General features: G+C 36.9%; 1 protein-coding gene across 1 annotated transcript in view; it reads left to right on the top strand.

Annotated features, from left to right (window-relative positions):
- The window catches only part of LOC131044535 (protein HAPLESS 2), a 348,241-nt gene that overhangs the window by 283,554 nt on the left and 37,192 nt on the right, over window positions 1-27,495 (top strand). The window contains exon 16 of the mRNA XM_057977882.2: window positions 26,338-26,504. Coding sequence (XP_057833865.2) covers window positions 26,338-26,504 — 167 coding nt within the window. The remainder of the gene's footprint in view (window positions 1-26,337; window positions 26,505-27,495) is intronic.

Below are 27,495 nucleotides of genomic sequence, written 5' to 3'. Positions count from 1 at the left end.
AATGTCCCCCTTATTTTAATAACTCACGAAATAGGGACATATAACTTGTAATAATATATTGCAGGAAATTTATTTCCCTAATGATCTTGAATATATGCTGGTATTACTTTGCAAATGGTATTAAATATAAAATATAACCAATATAGATGATATATCTGATTTAACTATAAAATATATGCACAACTATTTAGTTTTTAGAATAAGATTACTCGCTGTTTGAGATTTGAATAGGTGTAAACATGCAAAAGAATCTCGATGTCTCACTGGGTTTACTGGTACAAATCCTTCCAGAGTATATAGATATAAATCTGCAGTATCTTGATGATGCTATGTCTGATTTAGTTCCTTATAAAAATAGCTATAAAGCTATGCATATGCTGAAGAATTGTTTGCCAAACATGAGAGCCTGAGTTAGGTGGAATAAAATCACACCACGACTGTTTTCTGGTTGCAATCACCTTTTCTAGTCTTAAGATATGGCAAGAAAACTCAGAAACCTCCGAAACAGGTAACATATGATGATCCCCCCCAATAGAATGGGAAATATCTTTATATAGCTCCAAACTAAACGAATCATACCCTTTGGTATTGACAAGATACATCCCTTCACTCTCGTGCTTATTCAAGGTGATTACTAATTATATTTATAACAATTTCCTAACCATTGCATACCAATCACACCCTTTCATTAGTATGCAAATCGCTTAGTCTTCTTTACTAAATCGTTTCCCTTAATTGGTATTAGTAATGCCCCTTATGTCATATTATCATCGACATAGATAGTTGATTACTAGGCAATATCGATGTCAATCTAGTTAGACATTCTCTCTAACCACTCTGTAGCGTAAATGTCTATCCATGCTGGATATCTTGAGCGATATCTTTGAGGAAGTTGGACTCTTGTTTTTTTGCTTTCTATCTACTCTCCCCACCTAATTATCAACAATTTAGTACAAATCGCTGATTCTCCCATTGTGCATTGGTGGAAGTCCAAACAGATTCTCTGCTAAGATGGCGCTACTGCTATAGAACCCGTATTCTTCCCACTATAGCTCCCCGACGTCCAATGCTCAATACTTGTGGCATGTTGTAGGTTGAGATAACCATATAGTCGCTTTGTGTCATTTGCCTCTTAAATATTCCGTCCTGGTCCCTTGTAATGCCCCGCTAGGAAACCTCGAAGGGATAAAGATAAAACACACAAATGGAGTGCAAATATTTTTTATTTAAATAAGAGACAACATAATGATACAATGAGTTATCAAAGGCTTAGATAACATAGTGGAAGACTAAACAAAACCTAAGGAGTTTCCCAATGTGATTACGTAACTTAACATCTAACTCAACTCACGACATCTAACCCAACAAAGTAGGTTAACTTAATTTCATGTTATTACTTTAAACAAGGATATAATTTGTTTAGTAAATTAACATTATAGATAATAGAATTTGTTCATCCATTATGGTTCTAGATGAGTCTAACATGAGGAAACTTACCCATTGAAGTTAAAACATAGATAACATATGAATTCATCCATTAAGGTTAAAATATAGTTAACTTGATGAGTTCATCCATTTTAGTTAAAATATAGCTAATATGATGAAGTTCATTTATTAAGGTTAAAATGTAGATAACAAAATGAAGTTCATCCATTAGAATTACAATTTAGGTAACATGACGAGTTCATCCAATAATTGTTTAACCATTCATAACGTTCAATTTTACTTTAAACACATGCCATGCATCTTGTTCCAAAACGCACTATAATTTCATCATAACCAAAGAGATCTTTCCATGCATACTTATTTTCATTAACCATAACAGAATACATTCTTTCATGATCCATTTTACTGAATTTAAGAGACGACTGCATGCATGCATTTACGATAAATCTCATCTAATCCACTTATACATACTATCAAAATGCCATCCATACATGCTAACACTAAACATGAAACAAAAGAGCAAAAGCATCGCATAACACCAAATTGATATCGGAGTTCACCCCTAAAGGGCTACATCTCCGGGTCTGCTCAACTGCAAGACCCCTCTAATCATTTAAATAAGTTAAGAATACATGTGTTTTACATCATTTACAATCCTTCCATCAAGGCGAACATAACCAATAAACAACCGACCACATCGGTCAATAAATACCTAAAAGATCCCTGAATAGGAAAGGATCCACTGAACTTAATAAAAGCAAATACAAAGGTCCATTGCCTGATGGTACTCTAACTAGAGACCTGACCAACTATGATCAACCACAAATCAACACTCGACACCCGCATAAAGGACAAGACCAATTATAACACTATCACAAAGCAACAACCAAACTAGAGACAGATGACATAAACAGGTACCCCAAATCAGCCAAACGACAAGGTCCAAACAAACATATCAAGGCCTTGCCATTACTTAAACAAAAGCGAATACAGAAATTAAACTTGCATAGGCAATAACCGGAAAGGGCAATCTTCTCTCCTATTGGTTTAAACAATAAAAGTCGATCAAGTTTTCTAAATGATCTAAGTTTTCAAACATACATTAACAGAAAAATCACCATTACAAGGTGAATACAATACTATAATTGCAATATTACCATTTGTCTATTTCACAATACCAAGGAAGAATATAACTAAACCATTTATTTTACTAAATGAAGATATCATTAACTTACCAATTTTCCAATCGATACATTATTAAATTTCTGATAATATTGATAGCATATCATTTAAGTTTTCAAAATATCCAATGATAAACATTTCATTTTTCAATTACTTATATACTTTAGTATTCCATTTCTAAAGTTCCCAAACGACCTATATCGTTCAAATCGAAAAATAATGTATTCTTGAATAATATATTATTTAAAAATTACTAAAGAATAAATATATTTTATTTCAAAAACTTCTAATAAAAATATTATTCTATCTATTCCCAAAAGGTACTTTCTCATTAAGACTGATACCCAAATTAAATATTAATCATTATATATTTATAATCCCCTGGATAATAAAATATAAACAATTAATAATTTAATATTACACAGTAAATATTAATCTTCATTAATAACATATATATTAATAATATTTAATTACTACTTAAGAACTTTAAATTTAATATATATATATATATATATATATCAACTTCAAAAAAAAAAAAAAAAAAAGGGAGGGCATCCACGGGCCCACCTCCCATCCATGGGAGTGGGGCGGTCGTGCCCTAGCCGTGGGACTGCGGCCGCCGCGGTGGACGCAGGTCCCTCGGCGTCCACACAGTGGACGCGGGGAAGCCTGCGGCCACCGCGGGGTCGCAGAAGCCTATGGTCGCAGGGCTTTGCGGCCACCGGCGTGGTCGCAGACCCCGCGGGTTGCAATCTGCGCAGGGGGGAGGCGCGGGTTGAGCCCTCGGCTCCGCACCCTCCAACCCCAATTAAAAATAACCCCTAAACAAAACTAAATCTTGTTTTTACATAAATCAAATTGATTTTTAATTTAAATCATCAGTTCCATAAAAACCAATAAAAATAAACCAAAACCCCCAATTCCATTTATTCACAGCACCTCTAATATTTTCCAAAATGAACAATAACACCAATATTGAAAAATTTTCCAGCATGATATTGATTTTCCAAAACACATACTTTGTTGAATAACTAATCCAAATAAGCAAATCTTGAGCATAATGAAGATCATTTCCCAAACAATGAATCCACCATATTGCCAAACTTTAAACTAAAATGCATAGATTTAAAACCCAACCCCCATTTCAATCAAGAAATTTCTTTCAAAGAACAAACAAAAAATTTATTTTCATTTTATCTTTCTTTTTTCTTTTTTTCTTTTTTTCTTTTCAACAAAGGAAACAAAATAAGAATCCTACCTCATTTCACATTCCTGGCAAGATCTGAAGAAGAGCTCAACCTACAACTCAAGAAAATCTTTTCTCCCCAAAATGTCCAAATCTCCTCCAAAAATCCTTCTCCAAAAATATTTTCAAAAAAAAACTCTCCAAAAATAATCCCCCAAAAATATTTCCAAACCTAGGGTAAATGGGAGAATATTTGACCTAATCTCCTATTTTTGAATTTAACCATCTTTTAAATAAAATGAAAAATCATTCTCTTCAACTAGTCAAATAATCTAAACTTGTTTTTCTAATTAAAAATCAAAATGATTCTCTCCCTCATTTAATTTTAATTTTTGCAATATTAACAAGGCTAGTATTTGTATTTCACAATATTAATGAGGGTAAAATATTTTTAATTAAATTAAATTCCCAAAATCAATCTTTCACACTATATCAAATATATATGAATTAAACTTACTTTTTTAATCAAAATTGATTTTCTTAAATAATTAAAATTAACCTTTCTATTCCAAAAAGCAAAAGAGATTAAATTATTTCTATTTCGAATAAATTTAAATCTTCCCTTTCAAAATGCATAAACTAAATAAATTCATTATTTAAAATTAACCATTAAATTAAACTTGCTACAAACAAGAATAGAGCAATTTTTAATTAATGATTAATTATATAAAAGAAACCTATTTACTTTAGTTTCTTAATTACTAATGCGTAAATGAACACATTAAATCAAAATAACTACTTAGGATTAAATACTCAGTTTTACCACACGCCAAGCACGCAACCCAAAAAAGCCAACCAAATACACGACCCGCACCCAAATGAAAAGGGAAATTGACGGACCACAGACGATGCTCACTTGAATATGACTAGGGTAAAATGAGGGTTTTACAACCACCTAATCCAAATTCTAGGGACCAAAGAGGTATACTCTACCTTGCGAATCCAGGTGAAGACGAACCTCGCACCTAGGCGGTACTGTACCTGCAATCTCCTGCAACCAGGAGTCACACAAGCATATATATATATATATATATATATATATATATATATGTATTTAATGAAGGTGTTAGCTCGAGATTAATAACAAGAATCAGGAGAACAATTAAACTTACATAAGAATCGATGCGAAAGCACATTAACAGGTACGCACAATAATCATAATATCTGACTACAACATTACATCATGGTAAATCAACCATTCAAGAATGCCACATAAAAAGTCAACCAAGGCCAAACGGATTTTTACAAAGCTGACTAGGGTAGGGGTACTACATCCTCCCCCCCAGACTCCGACTTACTTTCAGAAGTTGGAAGGCTAAGCGGAAATCATACAACGCGAATTAGCCCTGAAACTCATTTAACAATTATTAATTTGCACATATGAATCTTTCCATAAATAAATGAAACATTATTGCTAAATCCTTTACGAATGCCATTATCCATTGGCAAGATACATCTAAAACCATACACTTCTTAAAATATTCTAGGAATTATCCACAATCATAGCAGAGAAACAAGAATTTTCTTCCTTTCATAACACCTAAATTAAAGCATTAAAAGAGGTAAGCAACCATTACCATACTCATCTATCAAACATAACGAGAAAACATGCCATCATGATCAATTTCTTTTACCAATTCATCTTTTTCACAAAACTTTATCTATAGAACTAGCTTCAAATATCAATTTTTTTACAACTAAGTTAACTTTCAATAAATAAGAGCAACGTAAATAACTCAATTGTTTACACTTTCCAGGCATATAAGAACCTTTCCATTGACTATGTCCCATAACATAGTGACAAGATAACACCATTTAATCCATGATTACACATAATAACCATCCACATAACTAGATTGCACAACTCAAAAGGCCGCATGTGAGCATGTCTAATGCTCGGTCAAAGATAACATGCATGATCAGCATCTCTATGCCTGATCTCAGAACAAATAACATGATCATAAATATCCAACACCTCACTCAAGGGCTTGATGGTGCTAGGGCACACCATAGCAGTGCTACCTTCCATACAAGACCCTCGTGAACATCACTTGTTGCGTAAGGTGGTTAGCCTCCAAGAGATAGTCACCACACATAGGTAGGTAGTGGATCCTAGCTGCATCACAACCTCACATACCCCCATCCTCAAGGTTCCCTACGTCTACTTCCTCGTATACACTCAACCAAGACCGTCTCCTATGTTCTTGGAGAGGAATTCACATTTCAACACAAGACCAGCATACGAAAACAATAAGGATAAACCAGTTTAGCCACCAAAGTACAGATGATTAAAGATAATAAATCATCAATTCCAACAGTAAGGCAAGAAAATAATCCGGAATTTGCAACACCAAATCAAGTAAGCAAAAGATCAAAAGATCGTGGCTAAACCTTCAAAGTCAAAGTAGAATAAATTGCTGGTCCACAAAGAAATAAATAAGAATATCACAACTGCACATAATATCACTATTTGACTAGCATCTAGTCACCAACGAGGAAGGAGGGAACAACCGAAAAACTATCGCAGAAGCTCATCATGTGGTGCGGCCTAGTCACACATCCACATGTCATGGCAGTGCGCACCTCGGCATCACCCTGCATCACGTCGTCACGCGGCATGGCAATACTCCAAGCGGAGAAGGCACGCAATGGACGTATCTCGCATGGTAGTGTACCTCGCGGAAACAAGCACGCGCATGTCACGTCCCGCATAGCGACGTATCTCTCAGGATACTCGTCGTAAGCCAGAGGTATACATGACTAAGGTCCACCCACATGTCCACCAACACCTACTGACTGGCAGCTCATGTGAATAAACCTACCTTTCATGAAGACAAGGCAAAGGATCCTCCAAAATACACCATCACTATGCTCAAGTATTGCCATCAATATACTCAAATAAAGGAGAGGAATAGGCTGTCACACATAAACCTATAAATAGATTCATCAAAAGGGAAAGTATTGAGTACACCTTTGATACAGTTTTATTGTATAACTATATCATTCCTCGAAATAGAGAAGCTAAAGTCGCTTCGCACCGACATTACTCATACGTCGATCCATACTATTCAAGGAATTGCGACTTCAATTACTACCCCTTAACATACTGAATTACCAACAACCCGAGGTTTGGTACTCAATAGGGAAACAAATAAGCAACATCACATAAACAGTATGGTTTCCCATACTCATAAGCAACATATCCTCCATGGTTGATTACTTCACCAATCCATGGGTACATTTAATAAGCACTGGTTTCTTACAATACACACGAATACACCAGTACTGGTTTGTTCACATTTACAGGGAGTACTTTTCAGTACGCTATCATCTACTCTAGGAAGGTTTTAATTATGCTTTCCACATGAATAACTGAATCAAGTTTATTCTAGATACAAGTACTGAAATTCTTAACAATTCACCATTACATAAGGAAATAACAGCATCCTATATCTTTCTCTAATTCCACTAAGCATTCGTATTCACATTACTAACTATGCAATTTTCTTTCTGAAGCTTAAGACTTTCATCTTTCCATAAGCATCCCAAAAGCAAACATACAATTACATATGCGTTATAAAAATTCTTTTTAAATCAATGCATTCTTAGTAGCATTTCTAAAAATCTTATGATTTAGGCAAAGAGAAGGGAAAGAGAGTTTGATAATCAAACTATTTCCTACAAAGACACAAGATCAACAAGATCATACTACAAGCTAAAATTTCTCACTATAAGTCTATCATTTTAATTGCACGGTTTTCATTTCGCTACCGTTTCAGGAGGATGCCAAACAACCTAACATGACATTTCCAATTATTGTGGTTGCAACAGAATGTTCTAGTTTTCCAACCAACATAGATCAAAACAGATAATCTTATCGATAATGCAAGACCTCATGCGAGCACTCACTACTCTTAGTTCAATACAAACATATCATGATTTGCAACCTATCATTGAAAATCATATTACGATAAGAAGGTAAAGGAGGAACTATCAACTAAATAATACACATTAATGCATACGCACCAAACAAGCTTTTCATTTGCACTTTCTAAACATAATAAGGTAGTTACATATACCCAAAAGCAAGTTCAATGGGCATTGCTAAAATAGATCCTCAATCAAACTGGTTTAATGAAACACATAAAACAATCTTTCGTGGAACACATTAATACACTCTCGAAGCTACTATAACATGTTCCATTTTGATACTTCTTTTACAAACAAAGTAGTTTCACAAAATCAACTATTCACATATTAATGCACCTTACTTAAGATAGAATTTAATTATGTTACTCCTACGAAACACATAGAGAATTCTTTAATGTAAACATACAATTTTTCTCGATAACCAATATGAACTTTCAAGCCAAAGCCCTTTTATAATCTAAAAAACACATAAGCATTATAAGGCTCACACAAGGCTCAAGAAGTCGCAACCTTCTCTCACAAAAGAAAACCCAAATAAGAGACAATTACACATATCAAAAACATTTTAATTTCTAGAGAGAGAGAGGAGGAAAGGTGATAATCATTCAGTTTGCTACATAATAAGCATTCAATATCTACCATACTAGTCCTTCAAGCGAACAACACTAAGCTAGATCATAACCTTAAACAAGCACATTTCGTACTTTTAGATTCAAGACAACACTAACCAACCCAAATGGATTATTCAAAAGAGTACAGCAATCAATAAGGAAGGTACATACGACTCTCTTTCAAAATAAGAGAAATCATAGACCAAGACGTCAATAAGCAGACAAAGCACATATAATCACTCCAAAGCACCCACATCAAGAAGGTGAAAACAAGGTGTGAACACACATGTTACACACAAGTTAAGGTCTGCTCAATCACACTCATACAACAAGGAGGACAAGCATACAACATAAGGTCAATACACCTCACACCAACTAAGGGCACAAGCGAAACCAAAGATCCCAGTGTTTGCAACATGGGCTCTGATACCAAATATAATGCCCCGCCAGGAAACCCCGAAGGGATAAAGATAAAACACACAAATGGAGTGCAAATATTTTTTTTTAAATAAGACACAACATAATGATACAATGAGTTATCAAAGGCTTAGATAACACAGCGGAAGACTAAACAAAACCTAAGGAGTTTCCCAACGTGATTACGTAACTTAACATCTAACTCAACTCACGATATTTGACCCAACAAAGCAGGTTAACTTAATTTCATGTTATTACTTTAAACAAGGATATAATTTGTTTAGTAAATTAACATTAGAGATAATAGGATGTGTTCATCCATTATGGTTGCAGATGAGTCTAACATGAGGAAACCTACCCATTGAAGTTAAAACATAGATAACATATGAATTCATCCATTAAGGTTAAAATATAGTTAACTTGATGAGTTCATCCATTTTAGTTAAAATATAGCTAATATGATGAAGTTCAGTTATTAAGGTTAAAATGTAGATAACAAAATGAAGTTCATCCATTAGAATTACAATTTAGGTAACATGACGAGTTCATCCAATAATTTTTTAACCATTCATAACGTTCAATTTTACTTTAAACACATGCTATGCATCTTGCTCCAAAACGCACTATAATTTCATCATAACTAAAGAGATCTTTTCATGCATACTTATTTCCATTAACCATAACAGAATACATTCTTTCATGATCCATTTTACTGCATTTAAGAGACGACTGCATGCATGCATTTATGATAAATCTCATCTAATCCACTTATACATACTATCAAAATGCCATCCATACATGCTAACACTAAACATGAAACAAAAGAACTAAAGCATCGCATAACACCAAATTGATATCGGAGTTCATCCCTAAAGGGCTACATCTCCGGGTCTGCTCAACTGCAAGACCCCTCTGATCATTTAAATGAGTTAAGAATACATGTGTTTTACATCATTTACAATCCTTCCATCAAGGCGAACATAACCAATAAACAATTGACCACATCGGTCAATAAATACTTAAAAGATCACTGAATAGGAAAGGATCCACTGAACTTAATAAAAGCAAATACAAAGGTCCATTGCCTGACGGTACTCTAACTAGAGACCTAACCAACTATGATCAACCACAAATCAACACTCGACACCCGCATAAAGGACAAGACCAATTATAACGCTATCACAAGGCAACAGCCAAACTAGAGACCGATGACATAAACAGGTACCCCAAATCAACCAAACGACAGGGTCCAAACAAACATATCAAGGCCTTGCCATTACTTAAACAAAAGTGAATACAGAAATTAAACTTGCATAGGCAATAACCGGAAAGGGCAATCTTCTTTCCTATTGGTTTAAACAATAAAAGTCGATCAAGTTTTCTAAATGATCTAAGTTTTCAAAAATACATTAACAGAAAAATCACCATTACATGGTGAATACAATATTATAATTGCAATATTACCATTTGTCTATTTCACAATACCGAGGAAGAATATAACTAAACCATTTATTTTACTAAATGAAGATATCATTAACTTACCAATTTTCCAATCAATACATTATTAAATTTTTGATAATTCTAATAGCATATCATTTAAGTTTTCAAAATATCCAATGATAAATATTTCATTTTTCAATTACTTATATACTTTAGTATTCCATTTCTAAAGTTCCGAGACGACCTATATTATTCAAATCGAAAAATAATATATTCCTGAATAATATATTATTTAAAAATCACCATATAATAAATATATTTTATTTCAAAAATTTCCAATAAAAATATTATTCTATCTATTCCCAAAAGGTACTTCCTCATTAAGACTGATACCTAAATTAAATATTAATCATTATATATTTATAATCCCCTGGATAATAAAATATAAACAATTAATAATTTAATAATACACAATTTCAAATTAAATATTATTTAATATATATATATATATGTTAATCTCCATTAATAAAATATATATTAATAATAATTTAATATTACACAAGTAAATATTAATTAATATATAAATATTAATTTTCATTAATAACATATATATTAATAATATTTAATTACTAATTAAAAACTTTATATAAAAAGAACTTTAAATTTAATATATATATATATATATATATATTTTTACAACTTAAAAAAAAATAATAAAAAAAGGGAGGGCAGACGCGGGCCCACCTCCCATCCATGGGAGTGGGGCAGTCGTGCCCTGGCCGCGGTGGACGCAGGTCCCTCGGCGTCCACACAGTGGACGCGGGGTCGTAGGACCCTGCGGCCACCCTGTGGTCGCAGACCCCACGAGCTGTAATCTGCGCAGGGGAGAGGCGCAGGTTGAGCCCTCAGCTCCCTGCCCTCCAACCCCAATTAAAAATAACGCCTAAACAAAATTAAATTTCGTTTTTACATAAATCAAATTTATTTTTAATTTAAATCATCAGTTCCATAAAAAACAATAAAAATAAACCAAAACCCCCAATTCCATTTATTCACAACACCTCTAATATTTTCCAAAATGAACAATAACACCAATATTGAAAATTTTTGCAGCATGATATTGGTTTTCCAAAACACATACTTTGTTGAATAACTAATCCAAACAAGCAAATCTTGAGCATAATGAAGATCATTTCCCAAACAATGAATCCACCATATTGCCAAACTTTAAACTAAAATGCATAGATTTAAAACCCAACCCCCATTTCAATCAAGAAATTTATTTCAAAGAACAAACAAAAATTTTATTTTCATTTTCTCTTTCTTTTTTTTTTTCTTTTCAACAAAGGAAACAAAATAAGAATCCTACCTCATTTCGCATTCCTGGCAAGATCTGAAGAAGAGCTCAACCTGCAACTCAAGAAAATCCTTTCTCCCCAAAATGCCCAAATCTCCTCCAAAAATCCTTCTCCAAAAATATTTTCAAAAAAAAACTCTCCAAAAATAACCCCCCAAAAATATTTCTAAACCTAGGGTAAATGGAAGAATATTTGACCTAATCTCCTATTTTTGAATTTAACTATCTTTTAAATAAAATGAAAAATCATTCTCTTCAACTATTCAAATAATCTAAACTTGTTTTTCTAATTAAAAATCAAAATGATTCTCTCCCTCATTTAATTTTAATTTTCGCAATATTAACAAGGCTAATATTTGTATTTCACAATATTAATGAGGGTAAAATATTTTTAATTAAATTAAATTCCCAAAATCAATCTTTCACACTATATCAGATATATATGAATTAAACTTACTTTTCTAATCAAAATTGATTTTCTTAAATAATTAAAATTAACCTTTCTATTCCAAAAAGCAAAAGAGATTAAATTATTTCTATTTCGAATAAATTTAAATCTTCCCTTTCAAAATGCATAAACTGAATAAATTCATTATTTAAAATTAACCATTAAATTAAACTTGCTACAAACATGAATAGAGCAATTTTTAATTAATGATTAATTATATAAAAGAACCTATTTACTTTAGTTTCTTAATTACTAATGCGTAAATGAACACATTAAATCAAAATAACTACTTAGGATTAAATACTCAGTTTTATCACACGCCAAGCAAGCAACCCAAGAAAGCCAACCAAATACACGACCTGCACCCAAATGAAAAGGCAAACTGACGGACCACAGACGATGCTCACTTGAACATGACTAGGGTAAAATTAGGGTTTTACAACCACCTAATCCAAATTCTAGGGACCAAAGAGGTATACTCTACCCTACGAATCCAGGTGAAGACGAACCTCACACCTAGGCGGTATTGTACTTGCAATCTCCTGCAACCAAGAGTCACACAAGCATACATATATATATGTATTTAATGAAGGTGTTAGCTCGAGATTAATAACAAGAATCAGGAGAACAATTAAACTTACATAAGAATCGATGCGAAATGTAATGCCCCGCCAGGAAACCCCGAAGGGATAAGCCAAAAACACAAGAATAGAGTGCAATAATTTTATTTTTTTTAAAGTTACACCACATTAAGATACAACAAGATATCAAAGATTCAGATTACATAGCGGAAGACATCAACTAACACCTAAAGAGTTTCCCAACGAGATTACTTAAATTTCACAATTCACCTAACTCACACAATTAATCCAATAAGCTGATTATCTTAATAACGAGATAATTCTTAATCAGGATAATTTCTTTCAAAAGATGGAAATATAAATCACAAGCAAAGATCCATCCATTAAGATCTTTTCATAATCTTCATTCAAGCTTTTCATAAAAATACAAGTCATACATCTAATATTCTAACACACTAGAATTTCATCATAAACATATGAGATCTTTTCAAGCATACTTAATTTCCTTAACAACAACTGAATATATATTCCATTACTCTAAGTTACATTCCTTCATATTCCAATTTATTGCATTTAAAAGACGATTGCATACATGCATCTACGATAAATCTCATCTAAACCACTTATGCATTCGATCAAAATGGCATTCAAGAAGACTGCAAATAAGCATTTAAAGTTAATTCCATTTATCCACTATCCATTCTAACATAAGCTAATCATACATGATAAAGCTGAATAAAGGAAACATAAGAGAATAACATCACATAACACCATAATGATCTTGGAGTTCACCCCTAAAGGGCTACATCTCCGGGTCTGCTCAACTGCAAGACCCCTCGGATAAATAATAAAGTTAAGAATACATGAGGTTACACCTTTACAATCTGGCCATCAAGGCGAAATATAAACAATATACAAATGACCACATCGGTCAATTAATACATAAACGATCCCTGAAAAGAAAAGGATCTAGCTGAACATAATCAAAGCTAATACAAAGGTCCAGGAGAGCATCCACAAAACTGAGTCATCACCACCCAAGGTCTAACATGAAACTAGGTACTCACAAGGGCAAAGACAATAGGACAAGTGACAAAAGTGCTCCTAACAGGACAAAACGACAACACACTAGCGAACGTAGGGACATGTGTCATCACACAACCTGGTATGGTTACCATGGCAAGTCTTCATATGTCCCGGCCCCATACACTGGGTTACCCTGGCAACCTAATCCGAGCTTCCGGCCCATCCAAGCCTCATGTGGACCCACACATCCTCTCGTGAAGACAAGGATGATGGTTTGTCATTTCAGGCCTTCTCACAACATGCCGAGTCTATGTTAGCACTCGTCCCATGTGTGAGGTACATTATCTTACTTAGAGATTACATTCTAATCTACTGATAGGTTATCACTTATTAGACTCACTTTCGATGGGTTACCCAACAGCCACTTTGGGCGCGGCCCCCAATCAAAAGCCACTTTCCCATACGACACTAGACTATACTCAGACGAACGGAGTTCAAGGAGGAGGAACATCCCTCGTTTGGTCAAACACGAATCATCATTCGACACCTATACAAAGGATATGACCAACTATGACACCACCACAATACAACAGTCAACTCGAAATCGAGGACTGAAACAGGTACCCCAAATCATTCCATACGACAGGGGCCTATCAAACAAAGCACCCATGCCATTTCATAATCAAAAGCGAATACAGAAATAAAACTCGCAAAGGCAATAATCGGTAAAGACAAAATTTCTCAAGTTGATTTAAGCATAACAGTTGATCCAATTCTCAGATTGATCTAAGTTTTCAAAAAGCATTGACGGGAAATCACCGTTACCAGGTGAGTACAATACCTCAATTTACAATAGTACCATTGTCTATTCTCAAACAAAGGAAAAATATAAATTAACCATTCATTTCAGTAAAAGAGAATATCAGTAACCAAACAATTTCCCAAAAGATACTAAATTAAATTCCCAAAAGCACATCGCTTAATTTCAATTATCCAACGATAAAATATTTCACTTACTTCTCAATTACTCAAATGATATGTTCTTGAATGACATTTAACATCATCAATTGGTACTTATATCATATTTCAACAATTTTCCATTAACATAATATTCTATTTTATTTTAACAATACTTCCTCAATTAGCCAAATACTCAAATTAGCTATAAGGCCAGGTATATATTTATTAATTCAAGATCAATCAAAATATAACCAATTAATACTCCATTGTGAAATTAACAATTCTAAAATTTAATTAGAAAATGTACATTAATCATAAAACGAAATCTGAATATTAATTAACGTAAGTATCCTTTTATACGATTAATTAATATCAAATTAATCATGAATTATAATTATGCCACATTAATCATAATTAAGAGCTTAATTAAAAACTTGACATTAACTAATATCAAAAACTATATATATATATATTTTTTTATATATAAAAAAAATACATTAAAAAAAACACATTTTAAAAAAAACCGAATTGAAAAAGAACGCGTGGGAAAATCGGCCCGTGCCCTAGCCGCAGCGGCGCAGGGCCTGCGGCTCCCACGCGGGGAACGCAGCTCCCTGCGTCGCCACGGGGGACGCGCCGCTCCCTGCGGCCACCGCGGCGGAGACGCAGAGTCTGCGGCCACCGCGGGGGTCGCAGCGAGCTGCGGCCTCCGCCGGTTGCGGCTGCGCGCTGCGCGAGGAATAAAGGAGACGGGGGGGAGGAGGAGGCGGGTTGAGCTCCGCTCCCCGCCCTCCAAACCCCAATCCAAACTTTTTTTTTTTAATTTATTTTCTTGCACAGTTCGATCCTCTTTAAAAACAACAAATCGAATTTGTTAAAATATTTTCGATTTACAATAAGAGCAGGTTCAATGAAATATGTTTGGTTATCATATATTTTGATGGGTATTCTTCTTACAAACACAAATGGGTTTCCAATACCCAAAACAAATTGAGGAATATTAAAACCCCCAAAACAATTTCATTCTTCAACTTATATAAGGGAGATTCAATGGAGTTTTAGGCAGATTTTGCTCAAGAACAGCCAACCCTAAATTTGGTTTTAATTTAATCCCTATTTTTTTTTAAACTTCAACCAGATTCTTCATAAACACCAAAATGATTTTCTTTAAGCAAGAATCCAAGAAATAACCAGAGGCCTACCTGATTCAGCAATCCTGGCAAGATCAGAGGAGAGCCCAACCTGCAAGCTCCAAGAAAAATCCTTTTTTTTGCAAGAATCCCCCCCCAAAATATATTTTCCAACAAAAAAATATCCCCCCCCCTTCCAAAATTTCCCAAAATTTAGGTTATATGGAAGAGTTGACCAAAATTCCATTTTTGGAATTAAAATTTTTATTTTAAAAAAATAATTCTCAAAATTAATTCTTTTCTAACTATTACAATAATTTAAATTGTTTTTTTTTTTTTTTTCAATTCCAAATTGATTTCCTCATTTAATTCAATTTAACCTTTCTAATTAAAAAAAAACCAACAGAATACAATTAAATCTATTACAATTAAATACAAAACTTTCTTTTTCAACAGCATATATAAATGCATTTATTATTCAAAATCACCCATTTAATTGAACTTGCCCCCAATTTAAATCGAGAAATTCAAATCAACGATAATTCACATAAAGAAATCCTGATTAATTTAGTCCATTAATCTCTAATGCACGAATACATATTTAATCAAAATAATTACTAAGGACTAATTAATCAATCTAACCATACACACCAAGCACGCAAACCGAGAAGGTCAACCAAACAAACGACTCGCAAACCCGAACAAAAAGGGATTACCAACGACGACTGACGATGCTCACCTGAGCACGACTAGGGTCAACTAGGGTCTTACGACCACCTAATCCAACTCTAAGGATTAAAGAGGTACACTCAAACCTGCAAATTCAGGTGACGACGAACCTCGCACTCATGCGGCGTTGTACCTGAAATCTCCTGCAACCAGGAGTCATACATGCATACATATATAAAATTTAATGAAAGCGTTAGCCCGATATTAATACCACAAAATAGGAACACTAAACAACTTGCATACAACTAGTGTGGGAACCCACATCAACAGCTATGTGTTAAATCAAACATCTGACTATAATCATAATATTAAGATAAACTGAACAAGATTAAACCGAGATTAGAAATTGATTAGGGCAGGGGTATTACACGAAAGCACATTAACAGGTACACACAATAATCATAATATCTGACTACAACATTACATCATGGTAAATCAACCATTCAAGAATGCCACATAAAAAGTCAAACCAGTTTTTACAAAGCTGACTAGGGTAGGGGCACTACATCCCTATTCGTTTCATTCTACATGTGGCCTTATTTACTTTGGGATTCTGCCAAGTCACTGCTAACGTGGCTGGCCCTATGTTGTCGTTTCTGTTTCATATGTGTTTGGCCTTATATAATCGCTTTCTTTTAAGACACTTCTTCATGCATCGTTGTCTATTATTTTAGGAATTTTAGTTGTCTCAAAAATTATACTTATTATTAATTACTAATTATTTATTGACATTACTTATATTATTATCATTTAATAAATATTAATATTAAAATTTGATAAATATCAATTATATATTAAACCTAGTTTATTATTATTATTAAGATTTTATTTAGTTCATTCTATTCATTTATTTGGGGTTATATATATATTTTTTTTAATTGTATTATTATTTATTATTAAATTCTATTTTAGAGTGGCATTAACATATTTTAATTGTTTAGATGGGAACATCACATCTAGTACACTCTGCCACCATAAAATCTATCACTTCTATCTCATATCTCTTCAATCTAACCATATGAAATACGATGATCTCTGAAAAACTCTAAGGCTTCCAGATGGCACGCATGCAAGTTTCTGCGGGCGGCCAAGCTAGGGCTTCGTTGCCCTAGCTCGCGGGAGGCAGAGCTGCGGGCGGGCTGACGGGGAGCAGTTGGTGCAGGCGCTGCGGGGGAGAGGAGTTGCAAGTGGGGTCGGGGTAGGCTCTGCGGGGGGTGGCATGGGTATTTCGGGGGGCTGCGAGTGGAGGGAGGTCTGCACGCGGCTTGGGGCTGCGAGGGGAGGAGGGTGGTCTGCATACGGCTGGGGGTTGGGGGCTGCTGTGGGCCGTGGGTGGTTTAGGGGTTAGGGGTGTGGTAGGCACTCCTTCTCGGTGTGCTTTGAGGGAGTGGGCCTTTTGGTCTGGTGTTGCCTCGAGGGGCCCTTCGGGGTGGGGGTCTTTCTCTTTCCTTAGTTTATTTGCCAGAGCTCCAATGACAAGTAGTGGGGGTAAGGAATCGCATGTTCCTCCGGTCATGGATTTTCGCGCTGCGGTGGGTTCAAAACCCCCATTCGAGAGTATCAAGACTTTTAACAATAACCTTTTCTCATCTGAATCGAGATCGGGGACTGCTGGCGGTTCTCGCATTATGAAGATTAATGGTTGCCTGGAGAGATGCAGTGAGAGACCGAAGCTGGTTATTCCTCCTGAATTGATTGTTGAAGACGTGGAGTACTTATCAAAACAACTACTTCATGGTTACCTTCAACTGCATGGAAGATCGCAATAGGGTCTTTGAGGGAGGTCTGTATTTTTACAATCAGGTGGGCTTGTTCATCAAGCCATGGCATGCAGGGTTTAACCAGTCGGAGGAGCTCCCAAACAAGGTTCCTGTGTGGGTTCGTTTGCCTCGTTTTCCTGTTGAATGCTGTCGGGAGGATGTGCTACGGATGCTGGCCACACTGCTGGGGAAGCTAGTGGGATCCTCAACGCAAACCCTAAGAAGAAAGGTAATGACTTTTGCTCGTATCTGTGTTGAAATTGATCTTAGTAAACCTCTGCCAGATGCTATAGATATGAGTGCGAGCACTTATTCAGGGGTCCAGCAGCTAGATTACGAGACTTTACCTTTTCGTTGTCGGCTGTGTCATGAGTATGGACATTTACAGCGTAAGTGCCCTAGATATAAACCAGTGGTTCGCCAACCTCAACAACCGGATCAGAGTCAAGATAGAGCTGATAAAGGTAAAGCCTCTATGTCAGCCGAGGTGGAGGGTGCTGATGGTTTTGTCTCAGTTAAGACAAGGAACAAGAATCGAGGACAAAAGAGGTCCTTACAAGAGAGACGGGAGGAAGATACTTTTAACAGATTTGAGGCCTTGGACGACCTTTGCCATCAAGAAGTGAACCCAAGGTTAACTCCTTTGGAACTTGGTGCGTCAGGAGGGGGTCCGGAAAGTGGTATTGAGGATTTTACTCAGGCCCTGCAAGTGATTGGCAGCCAGCAAATGGAGATGGACCGGTCAGTAGGAGTCCAAGTGGGAATCACTTCGGGTTCAGAGGCAATTTTGGTTGGGGGGGAGGGCTCTCAACTAGCCCTGAAATTGGAACCGGCTGGGGCTAAGAGTAACAAGTCTTCGGTTCACTTGGGTCTGCATCAAAAGGACATCAAGAAAAGTGCTACAGAGAAGAACTCAAAGGTCGGCAGGAAGAAGGATTTGGATAAAATCAAACTGATGGGAGAAAATTTGGTGGAGTCAGGGTCGGTGAAGACTTTGGATTCTCACTTTTCCAATCCTCCTAAATGATTGTGCTCTCATAGAATGTAAGGGGCTTGAATAGCGGCCCTAGACAAAAAGTTGTTCGGGATTTGATCAGGAATCATTCATCGGATGTCCTGCTCTTGCAAGAAACTAAACTCTCGATGGAGAGTATGATGGGTCTAGCGTCGAAGCTTTGGGGGCGAGGCGAATGTCAGTGTATTGGGGCTGCTGGCTCCTCTGGAGGGGTGGCCTGTCTTTGGAACCCTTCAAGGATTCGCCCTGTTAGGTGGATGGCTTCCAGATCTTCGCTATCCGGGGTTGCCTCTAGTCTGGAGACCGGAGATCTTATTTTGCTTACTAATATTTATGCTCCTACTGATTTCCAGGGCAAACAAAACTTATGGTCTCACATTTCATATATGCGAAGGCTGGCCCCTTTCCATCCTTGGATTATGGCAGGAGATTTCAATGCTATCCTGGAGTTGAGTGAGAAGAAGGGGGGTGTCATGCGGTTGGAGCCCTCGTCTCTCCTTTTTCGGGATAGGATTTCATCGTTGCATCTGGTGGACATTAAGCTTGGTAATGGTTTGTTCACTTGGAACAATAGGAGAATGGGGGAGGGTTGGATTGCTGAGAGGTTGGACCGATTTCTGGTTTCCAGTTTTTGGGTTGGTGGGGGATGGTCCACTACTGAGATTCTTGACTGGAGAGGGTCAGACCATTGGCCTATCAAGCTGGTTTCTTCTTCGGCCCGGGTTGCTCGCTCTCCTTTCAAATTCCAACTTATGTGGCTTCGAGATCTTGTTCTACCTGCTCTTGTTCAGCAGTGGTGTAGGAAGGGGAGGCCGACCTTTGGTACAGCTATGTATACTTTCGCCAAACAATTGCAGTTTGTTAAGTTCAAGCTTAAACAATGGAATCGCCAAAGTTTCGGGAACATTTTTCATGCTAAGAAAGCAGCCCAAACAGAGTTAAATGGCATCACTAGGGAAATCAGAGAGAGTGGTTTGTCTGAAGCTTTGCTTAAGAAGGAGGAGAGGGTTGTCAGGGCCGTAGAGGAATGGGAGCTCAGGGAAGAAATTTACTGGAAACAGAGAGCCCGTATTGATTGGCTTCAAGCGGGCGATAAGAACACGGCTTTCTATTTCAACTCTATGAAAGCAAGATGTCACGGAAACTCCATTCCTACTCTGGTCAATAATAGAGGTGAGGTGTTATTATCCTTGCAGGAGATATCTAGGGAGGCTTTGCAGCATTTCCGAACCCTCTTCAGTGAGGAGTCTCAGGGGGAAGCGGAGGAGGAGAGTCAGGTTCTTGCTTGCATTCCTCCTCTGGTTACCGAGGAGATGAATGAGCAGCTTATGGCCCCTATATTGATGGAAGAACTCGAGAGGATTGTTTTTCAGTTGAGGAAAGGAAAAGCCCCTGGCCCAGATGGGTTCCCGGTTGAGTTCTTTCAGGAGTTCTGGGATATCATCAATTTGGACTTACTGGCAGTAGTCCAAGAGTCCCAAAGGAATAAACAGATGCTGAGGGCCCTCAATGCTACCTTCATTGCGCTTATACCCAAGTGTGAGGGGGCCGACAGGTTAGGCCAGTTCCGTCCTATATCTCTCTGCAATGTTATTTATAAGATCATCTCGAAGCTAATTGCAGAGAGGCTGAAGAAGTGTCTTGGGGGTGTGATCTCTGAAGAACAGAGCGGGTTTGTGGAAGGGCGTCAAATTCTAGATGGTGTGGTCATTGCTACGGAGACCATTCACTCTATGCTTATCTCCAAGGAAAAAGCTATGTTTATCAAGTTGGACATGGCTAAAGCTTACGATAGAGTTCGTTGGTCTTTCCTTCAGAAGATCCTTAGGGCTTTTGGTTTTGCTGAGGAATGGATTCAATGGGTTATGAGTGGAGTTACGTCCACTTCTTTCTCAGTGCTAATCAATGGGGATCATACCGAGCTGTTTGGGGCATCTAGGGGCCTTCGTCAGGGGGACCCCCTCTCCCCTTATCTATCCATCCTCTTGGCTGAGGGCCTAGGGAGGCTGATCAAACATAATGTCGGTCAAGGCAATATTCAGGGGTGGAACTGGAGTAATGAATTGCAGCCGCAGTCTCATCTGCAATTTGTGGATGACACGGCCTTGATGGGACTTGCTAGGATCAGAGAAGCTACGAATCTGCATAAGGTTCTAGATGTTTACTTGGTGGCCTCAGGCCAGTTGATCAATGAGGATAAATCATCTATCATTTTCTTCAACACCCCTAAAGCTATTCAAAGGAGGATTGCTCTGATCTTGAGATTTCAAGTTGGCTCCTTGCCCTTGACTTATTTGGGTATTCCTATCTCTCCTGGTAACCCTCCTCGGGAATCTTGGCAGGGTATCTTGGATAAATTTCGCTCGAAGGTTGAACATTGGACTCATAGATGGTTGTCTTTTGCTGGGAAGGTTCAACTGATTTAGTCAGTGGTTCAGGCTCTTCTGACTTATAAATGTATGCTTCAAGTGGCTCCCAAATGGTTCTTGAAAGACTTGGATTCTTTGGCAAGGCAATTCTTATGGGCAGGTAATCTATCCTCATCCAAATGGAGTCTGGTCAATTGGGACCTGGTGTGTAGCCTGAAGCAATCTGGGGGTCTTGGTTTAAGGTAGGCTATTCTATTCGGGGAGGCTCTAGCGGCAAAACTGTACTGGAGGTGGTGTGTTGAGCAAGATCGTGGTTGGGTTAAGATTTTGGCCTTCAAATATATGCAAAGGATACCAGCTCAGGAGATTCCAAGATATCCACTAGAGGGTAAAGGCTCTACGATTTGGTATACTCTCAAGAAGGGGGCCTCTCTCATTAAGGAAGGACTCTTTTGGATCTGTAGGAGGGGGGAAGAGGTCCTTTTCTAGAACGACTCTTGGGACGGGTACCCCCCCATTCTTGATCAGTTTCCTAACCTTGGGAACCTTAGCCAGAGGTTTTTGGAGGCGGGGTGGTCAAGGGTGAGTGACTTTAAGACTGTTTACAAGTGTGGGAGGTTGGAGATGGAGCGGTGGAAGGATCTTAATGAGTGGCCGATTGCTGGGATGGAGGAGGACTGTGCTGAGTTACAAGACATTCTGGCGAATAGACACTATAGTGGCATTAAAGGTAGGGATGGACTGGCCTGGTCTCCGAATCCTAAGGGAGTCTTTACGATTGCTAGTGGTTACAGGGAACTGTTGAGCCGAAGATTGGAGGGAAGAGAGATGCACTGGTGGAAACAGGTTTGGAACAATTCTTCATGGCCGAAGTGCAACTGCTTTGCGTGGACTCTGACCTGGAATAGATGCCTTACCTGGGATAATATTCGTAAGCTAGGTTTCTCGGGGCCTTCGATTTGCGCTTTGTGTGGCAATGGGGAGGAAGACTCCTCACATTTGTTCTTCGGATGCCCCTTTTCCATGCTTATTTGGCACTACTAGTGGGGGGTGTGGAAGTGTCCCTGTGTTCACACAGATTCTCTGGTGGAGTTTTGGAGCAGTTTGGGCAGACCTCCTATCTTGTCCCCCTTCCTCCAGACGGTCTGGTATATCAGGCCCATCTTCATTCTCTGGCAGATCTGGCTTGAGAGGAACAGAAGGATTTTCCGTGAGGCCAGACTGTTAGTGCAACAAGTGTGGAATAGAATCATGGTTATGATTAGGGAAACGGTGGAAGCTAAATGTGAGGTGAATTTTCCTCTGGACAGAGCTGAGGTGGATATCGTGAGTAGGTTTGGCTGGCAGGAGTTGTCTCCTGCCTCTGCTTGTGTCAGAAGAGGTAGGGGTGCTATGAAGAAGGTCCAAAGGTTGGAAAGGTGGAGGCCCCCCCAAGATGAGATTATCAAGATTAACATTGATGGCTCCTCTAGGGGTAACCCAGGCCCGGCAGGGGTTGGAGGTGTTGGTAGGAATTGTTTGGGGGAGGTGGAGTTCTTCTTCTCGGTGCATAAAGGGAGGCAATCAAATAATCTTATGGAGGGACTTGCTATTCTCTATGCCCTGGAGCGGACTTGGGAGTTGGGTAGAAGGAAGGTTATTTGTGAATCGGATTCACAAATTATTGTGAATTTGTTGACTGAGAAGAAGGTAAGTGGGATTCATTGGCAGCTGGCAGGGATAGTTCATCATATTCTTCATATTAGTTCTTTAATGGAGCAGGTGTCATTCATCCACATTCCTCGTGAATGGAACAGAGCAGCTAATTGCTTGGCTAAGTGGGCTTCGGAACATAACAGTGACTGAACAATTGAAGGATGGGAGCATCTTTCCCCGGATTACTGTGAGGTCTTGCAGAAGATTTTTGCTGAGGATATGGATAGTAATGATGTTGGCTGAGTTTGGTCGGAGCCTGAGGTTCTCTTTTTGGAGCCTCAGCACTTGGGACTTCCTTGTAATTTTTGTGTCTTTGTCTCAATAAAGTTTTTACCCCTTTTATTCAAAAAAAAGAAATGCAATGATCTCTAATATCTAACTTAATGCGAGAGAATGTCATATACAATTCCTCATTCCATTATAATATGAAGGGACGTGATCGATGTTAGTCATGTTATCTCATCAACCAAGTTGTCTTGTAGTGTTATTAATTGTCACCTCTCATTCAGTTCCATCATGTGTCCTAGTTTGGAATCAGATATAAGTGCCTATTTGCAACAGATTGTGGTGTTATGCTATCCCAGAGATCTCAATAGTATGCATACCATCTCTAACAACCTTAAGGGAGATGCTTAAATCAACAAGTTTCTTAGCTTAGAGAGAAGATTTCCATGTACCACAACAGCTACGCTTGAGCAGCCAAAGAAACTTCAAAGTAGGGAGTACAGACAGCCTATCCTCTGTACAATTCATTAGATGATTCGAGATTGCTCTTAAACAATAGGAGTTTCGCAACAAAACATAACTTAGGGGGAGAGAATCTAGTAGTTGAGCATCCTAACTTCGCACTTCTCAAAATCCTATGTGGAAATTTCAAATTACTCTCAATTTTTTTCAGCAGCTTACTTGGCAAGTCCCCTACTTATAACTAAGATTTCAGGGCCACATCATCAAATATGATGCCACATCAGCATGCTTTTTTCCAAAGTGTCCAAAAAGACCAAAAAAAAAAAGTGATACTTGTCCCCTACATTTTACAAAATTTGATACAGATTTTCCCCTCATATGTAGATTGTATTAGATTGTATTAGAGCAATAGGAAATGCAATAGATGCTGAACAATGGCTAATGCAAAAATACCTGTAACACACCACATGGAGCACCAAGGTTTTTTTATGGACCTCCAACACAAAAAACTGGGGACTAAATTTTCCTAACTTAAGGTGATGCAATTACATTAGATTTTTCATACATTTGAAGCCCGCCTAATCTATCAAGGCGGTCACATCTCCAATGTAGTTGCAAACCTCAATAAGCTCTACTTTGGGTAGGCCATTTGATCTGGCACCCAACAGTGATCTAGGAAAACACCACAAAAATAAAGTATCCATGTGCCGTGATCAGAAATAGTTTATTAGTAACATTTAAAAGACAATATGACAATCTCGAATTAAAGGATAATATGAACAATAAAACACGATACCTGACCTATAATTCCATATTTTATTAATTCAGAATCTGCAGTTTTATACAATGATTAGAGAGTTAGATGTAAGACTCAATAATATTAAGAACTAAACACAAGTACTAGAACCCCATCCAAAAGTGTTTAAGATGAAGAGGCATATTGACAGTTATTTGAAGAGCAACCACTCACTTTCGTCCAGTTGATATTCCACATTGCATCTTTTTCTTCATGGTTCCATTGTTGATATTGTTGGAACTTAAAGATATTGGACACGAATGATTCGGATATGTAGTTTCAATGTGTGTGGTAGCGGCCATGATGAACCTTGTGATGTTAGACCCCATTTGATTTCATGTACCACTGTCATAGTACACAACAGTCAAGCTCCTGGATCACCCTTGAACACTATAAGATCAAGGGAATCAACCCAACATTTTACAAAGGAACATTGTCTTCGTAGCTATTAGGGGCTACTTTTAGATTGTTGAGGGGTGCAATTTCCACAAGTTGGATGGAGAGTCAAAAATTTTGACTAAGGAATAAACCAATTTTTGCAGATCAAAGACACATTATAGACTTAACAAGTTTTCTCGACACAAAACAAAGATCAAGTCTAGGAGACTATTAGGAGTTAATTTTCCGTAGAAGTCTAACATTAGCTATGCCTTAATGGATTAACTGAATATATATCATAGCATCTACAATCTAAATGTATAATGCAATAGTTTGGCCGTGGAATAAGAATGTTAGACAAAATAGCTTGAATCCCCTAAATCATGCGAATTGGGGGCAAAGAGCTGGCATTTTTTTATGAAAATATTGTTTGAGGCAAGGAAATAGCATTGACCAAAACGGTACATGAATAATAAATCTGTTAATTGATTAACACCACTTACATAACTATAAGTATGGAATTTTAGGATTGAAACACGACCAAAATAAAAAATGGGTTCTTCATTAGTTGAGAAAACTTATTTACTTGCAACTTTGATATGACTTGTTTCTTTCTAATGCTCTCTTTGTTGTTATCTGGAATGTTAGTTGAGGATTACCTATTTATGCACAACTTCTATGCAATTCCCTTTGCCTTTCGACTATTGACTACTCCCTTTCTCATGCATTATTTGCTTTTATATGGAATCAGTTTTGTTATTTAAGCACAACATACATTGAAAATTAACTTCAATAAATATTAATGTTCTTCTTTTATAATTAAGATCACTAAAAACATCTCTATGGTTGTTTGATGGATGTACAGTCTTATATGCAAGCCCAAACATGGATAAATACTCTTTATATATATATATATTACAGGAAAGAAAACATGAGAAATTGAATTTTTATTTCTTGATTAGATTCGATTGTTTTTTATGAAAATGCTTAATTGACCTTGTAACATTGATTTATGGAGCAATAAACTCATGGATAACGTGGTCAGGACCCTCTGTTTCATCATAAATCCTTATTGCATTTTCAATTGTATATATTTTTCAATCCTAAATATAAGGCATATTTGGCATGGAACAGACAGGTTTCAATGCCACTCCAATTGGAAACATGATCTCTTCGGAAGGAGGAAATGGTATTCAAACATTCTTTTCAAAAGTTGGCAAATCTTTTCTCGACTTCAGTAGGAAGATTGTACACAAACTTGGTAATGGGCTTGCAGGTTTCTTCAATGGAAAAAATTGCAAGTAAGTATCTTTTTAGGCTTATGTTAGATCTTATAAATCCAAACTATATCTTTTTCATTTACATGTAGATGATTTAGATCTTATAAATCCAAACTGTATCTTTTTCATTTACATGTAGATGATTCGTATCTATTCACTTTTTTCAATTAAGTACTTAATAGCTCAATTTCCAAACGTCTGATACGTTAAAAAATAATTGTAATGCATTAAGATCATAAGTGTCACCATGCATATCTTTGGTGTCACTGAAAACAAATAGGGAGGCTCTTATTGTTAGTTATATAATTACTATTGCAATTTAAATAATATGTAGGTACTCTTATAAGTTTCCCGATAAAGCACTCCCCCAAGATTGATGTATTTATTATATACATAAGGTTGTTATTATGCATATGCAGAAATCCAATGGAGAAAATTCACACAACACAACTACTTGGGTTTAGGCTAGAGCAAGCCACAAAGGCCTAGTAGCAGATTTGAAAAAAAAAAACCAATCTAAGACTCTAAAGCCTTAAATAAGAGAGTCCCAAAAGACAGCTCAAGTGAGACTTGTATGCGGGTAAAGAGTTTGCTTGGTGGCAAATAAGTTGATTTGGTTTAAAGAAGGGTTCACCAAGTGCACTTATATGACTACACCATGTCGTATAGCTAAACAAGGCAAACTGTAGGTAACTTGACCAAAAGTAACACCAAAAAAATAAGTTAAGAATGTCCACTAGGAAAAATCAGCATTGTTCCTTTAAATCAAGAATTGGAATGTCTTGAAGAGGCCCTGGCTAAGGTCACTTTGGTCATTTTATCAATTGGCCTAAAAGCCTGTGGGGCATCTAAGTTATATTGAGTAATCTGGCATAATGTCAACAATTTATTCCATTTAGGAAACCATCTATCAAAAATAGGTTTCAAAACTGGAAAATTTTCTTTACATTGTTGTAAGGCCTGACATAGTGCTTTACAGTTGATAAGGATATCCTCCAACTTATCTTTTTAA

This window comes from Cryptomeria japonica, chromosome 9 (genome assembly GCF_030272615.1).
Source record: "Cryptomeria japonica chromosome 9, Sugi_1.0, whole genome shotgun sequence".
Taxonomy (NCBI): Eukaryota; Viridiplantae; Streptophyta; class Pinopsida; order Cupressales; family Cupressaceae; genus Cryptomeria; species Cryptomeria japonica.
The sequence above is the reverse complement of the archived record's forward strand: the minus strand, read 5'-3'. Positions and strand labels throughout refer to the sequence as shown.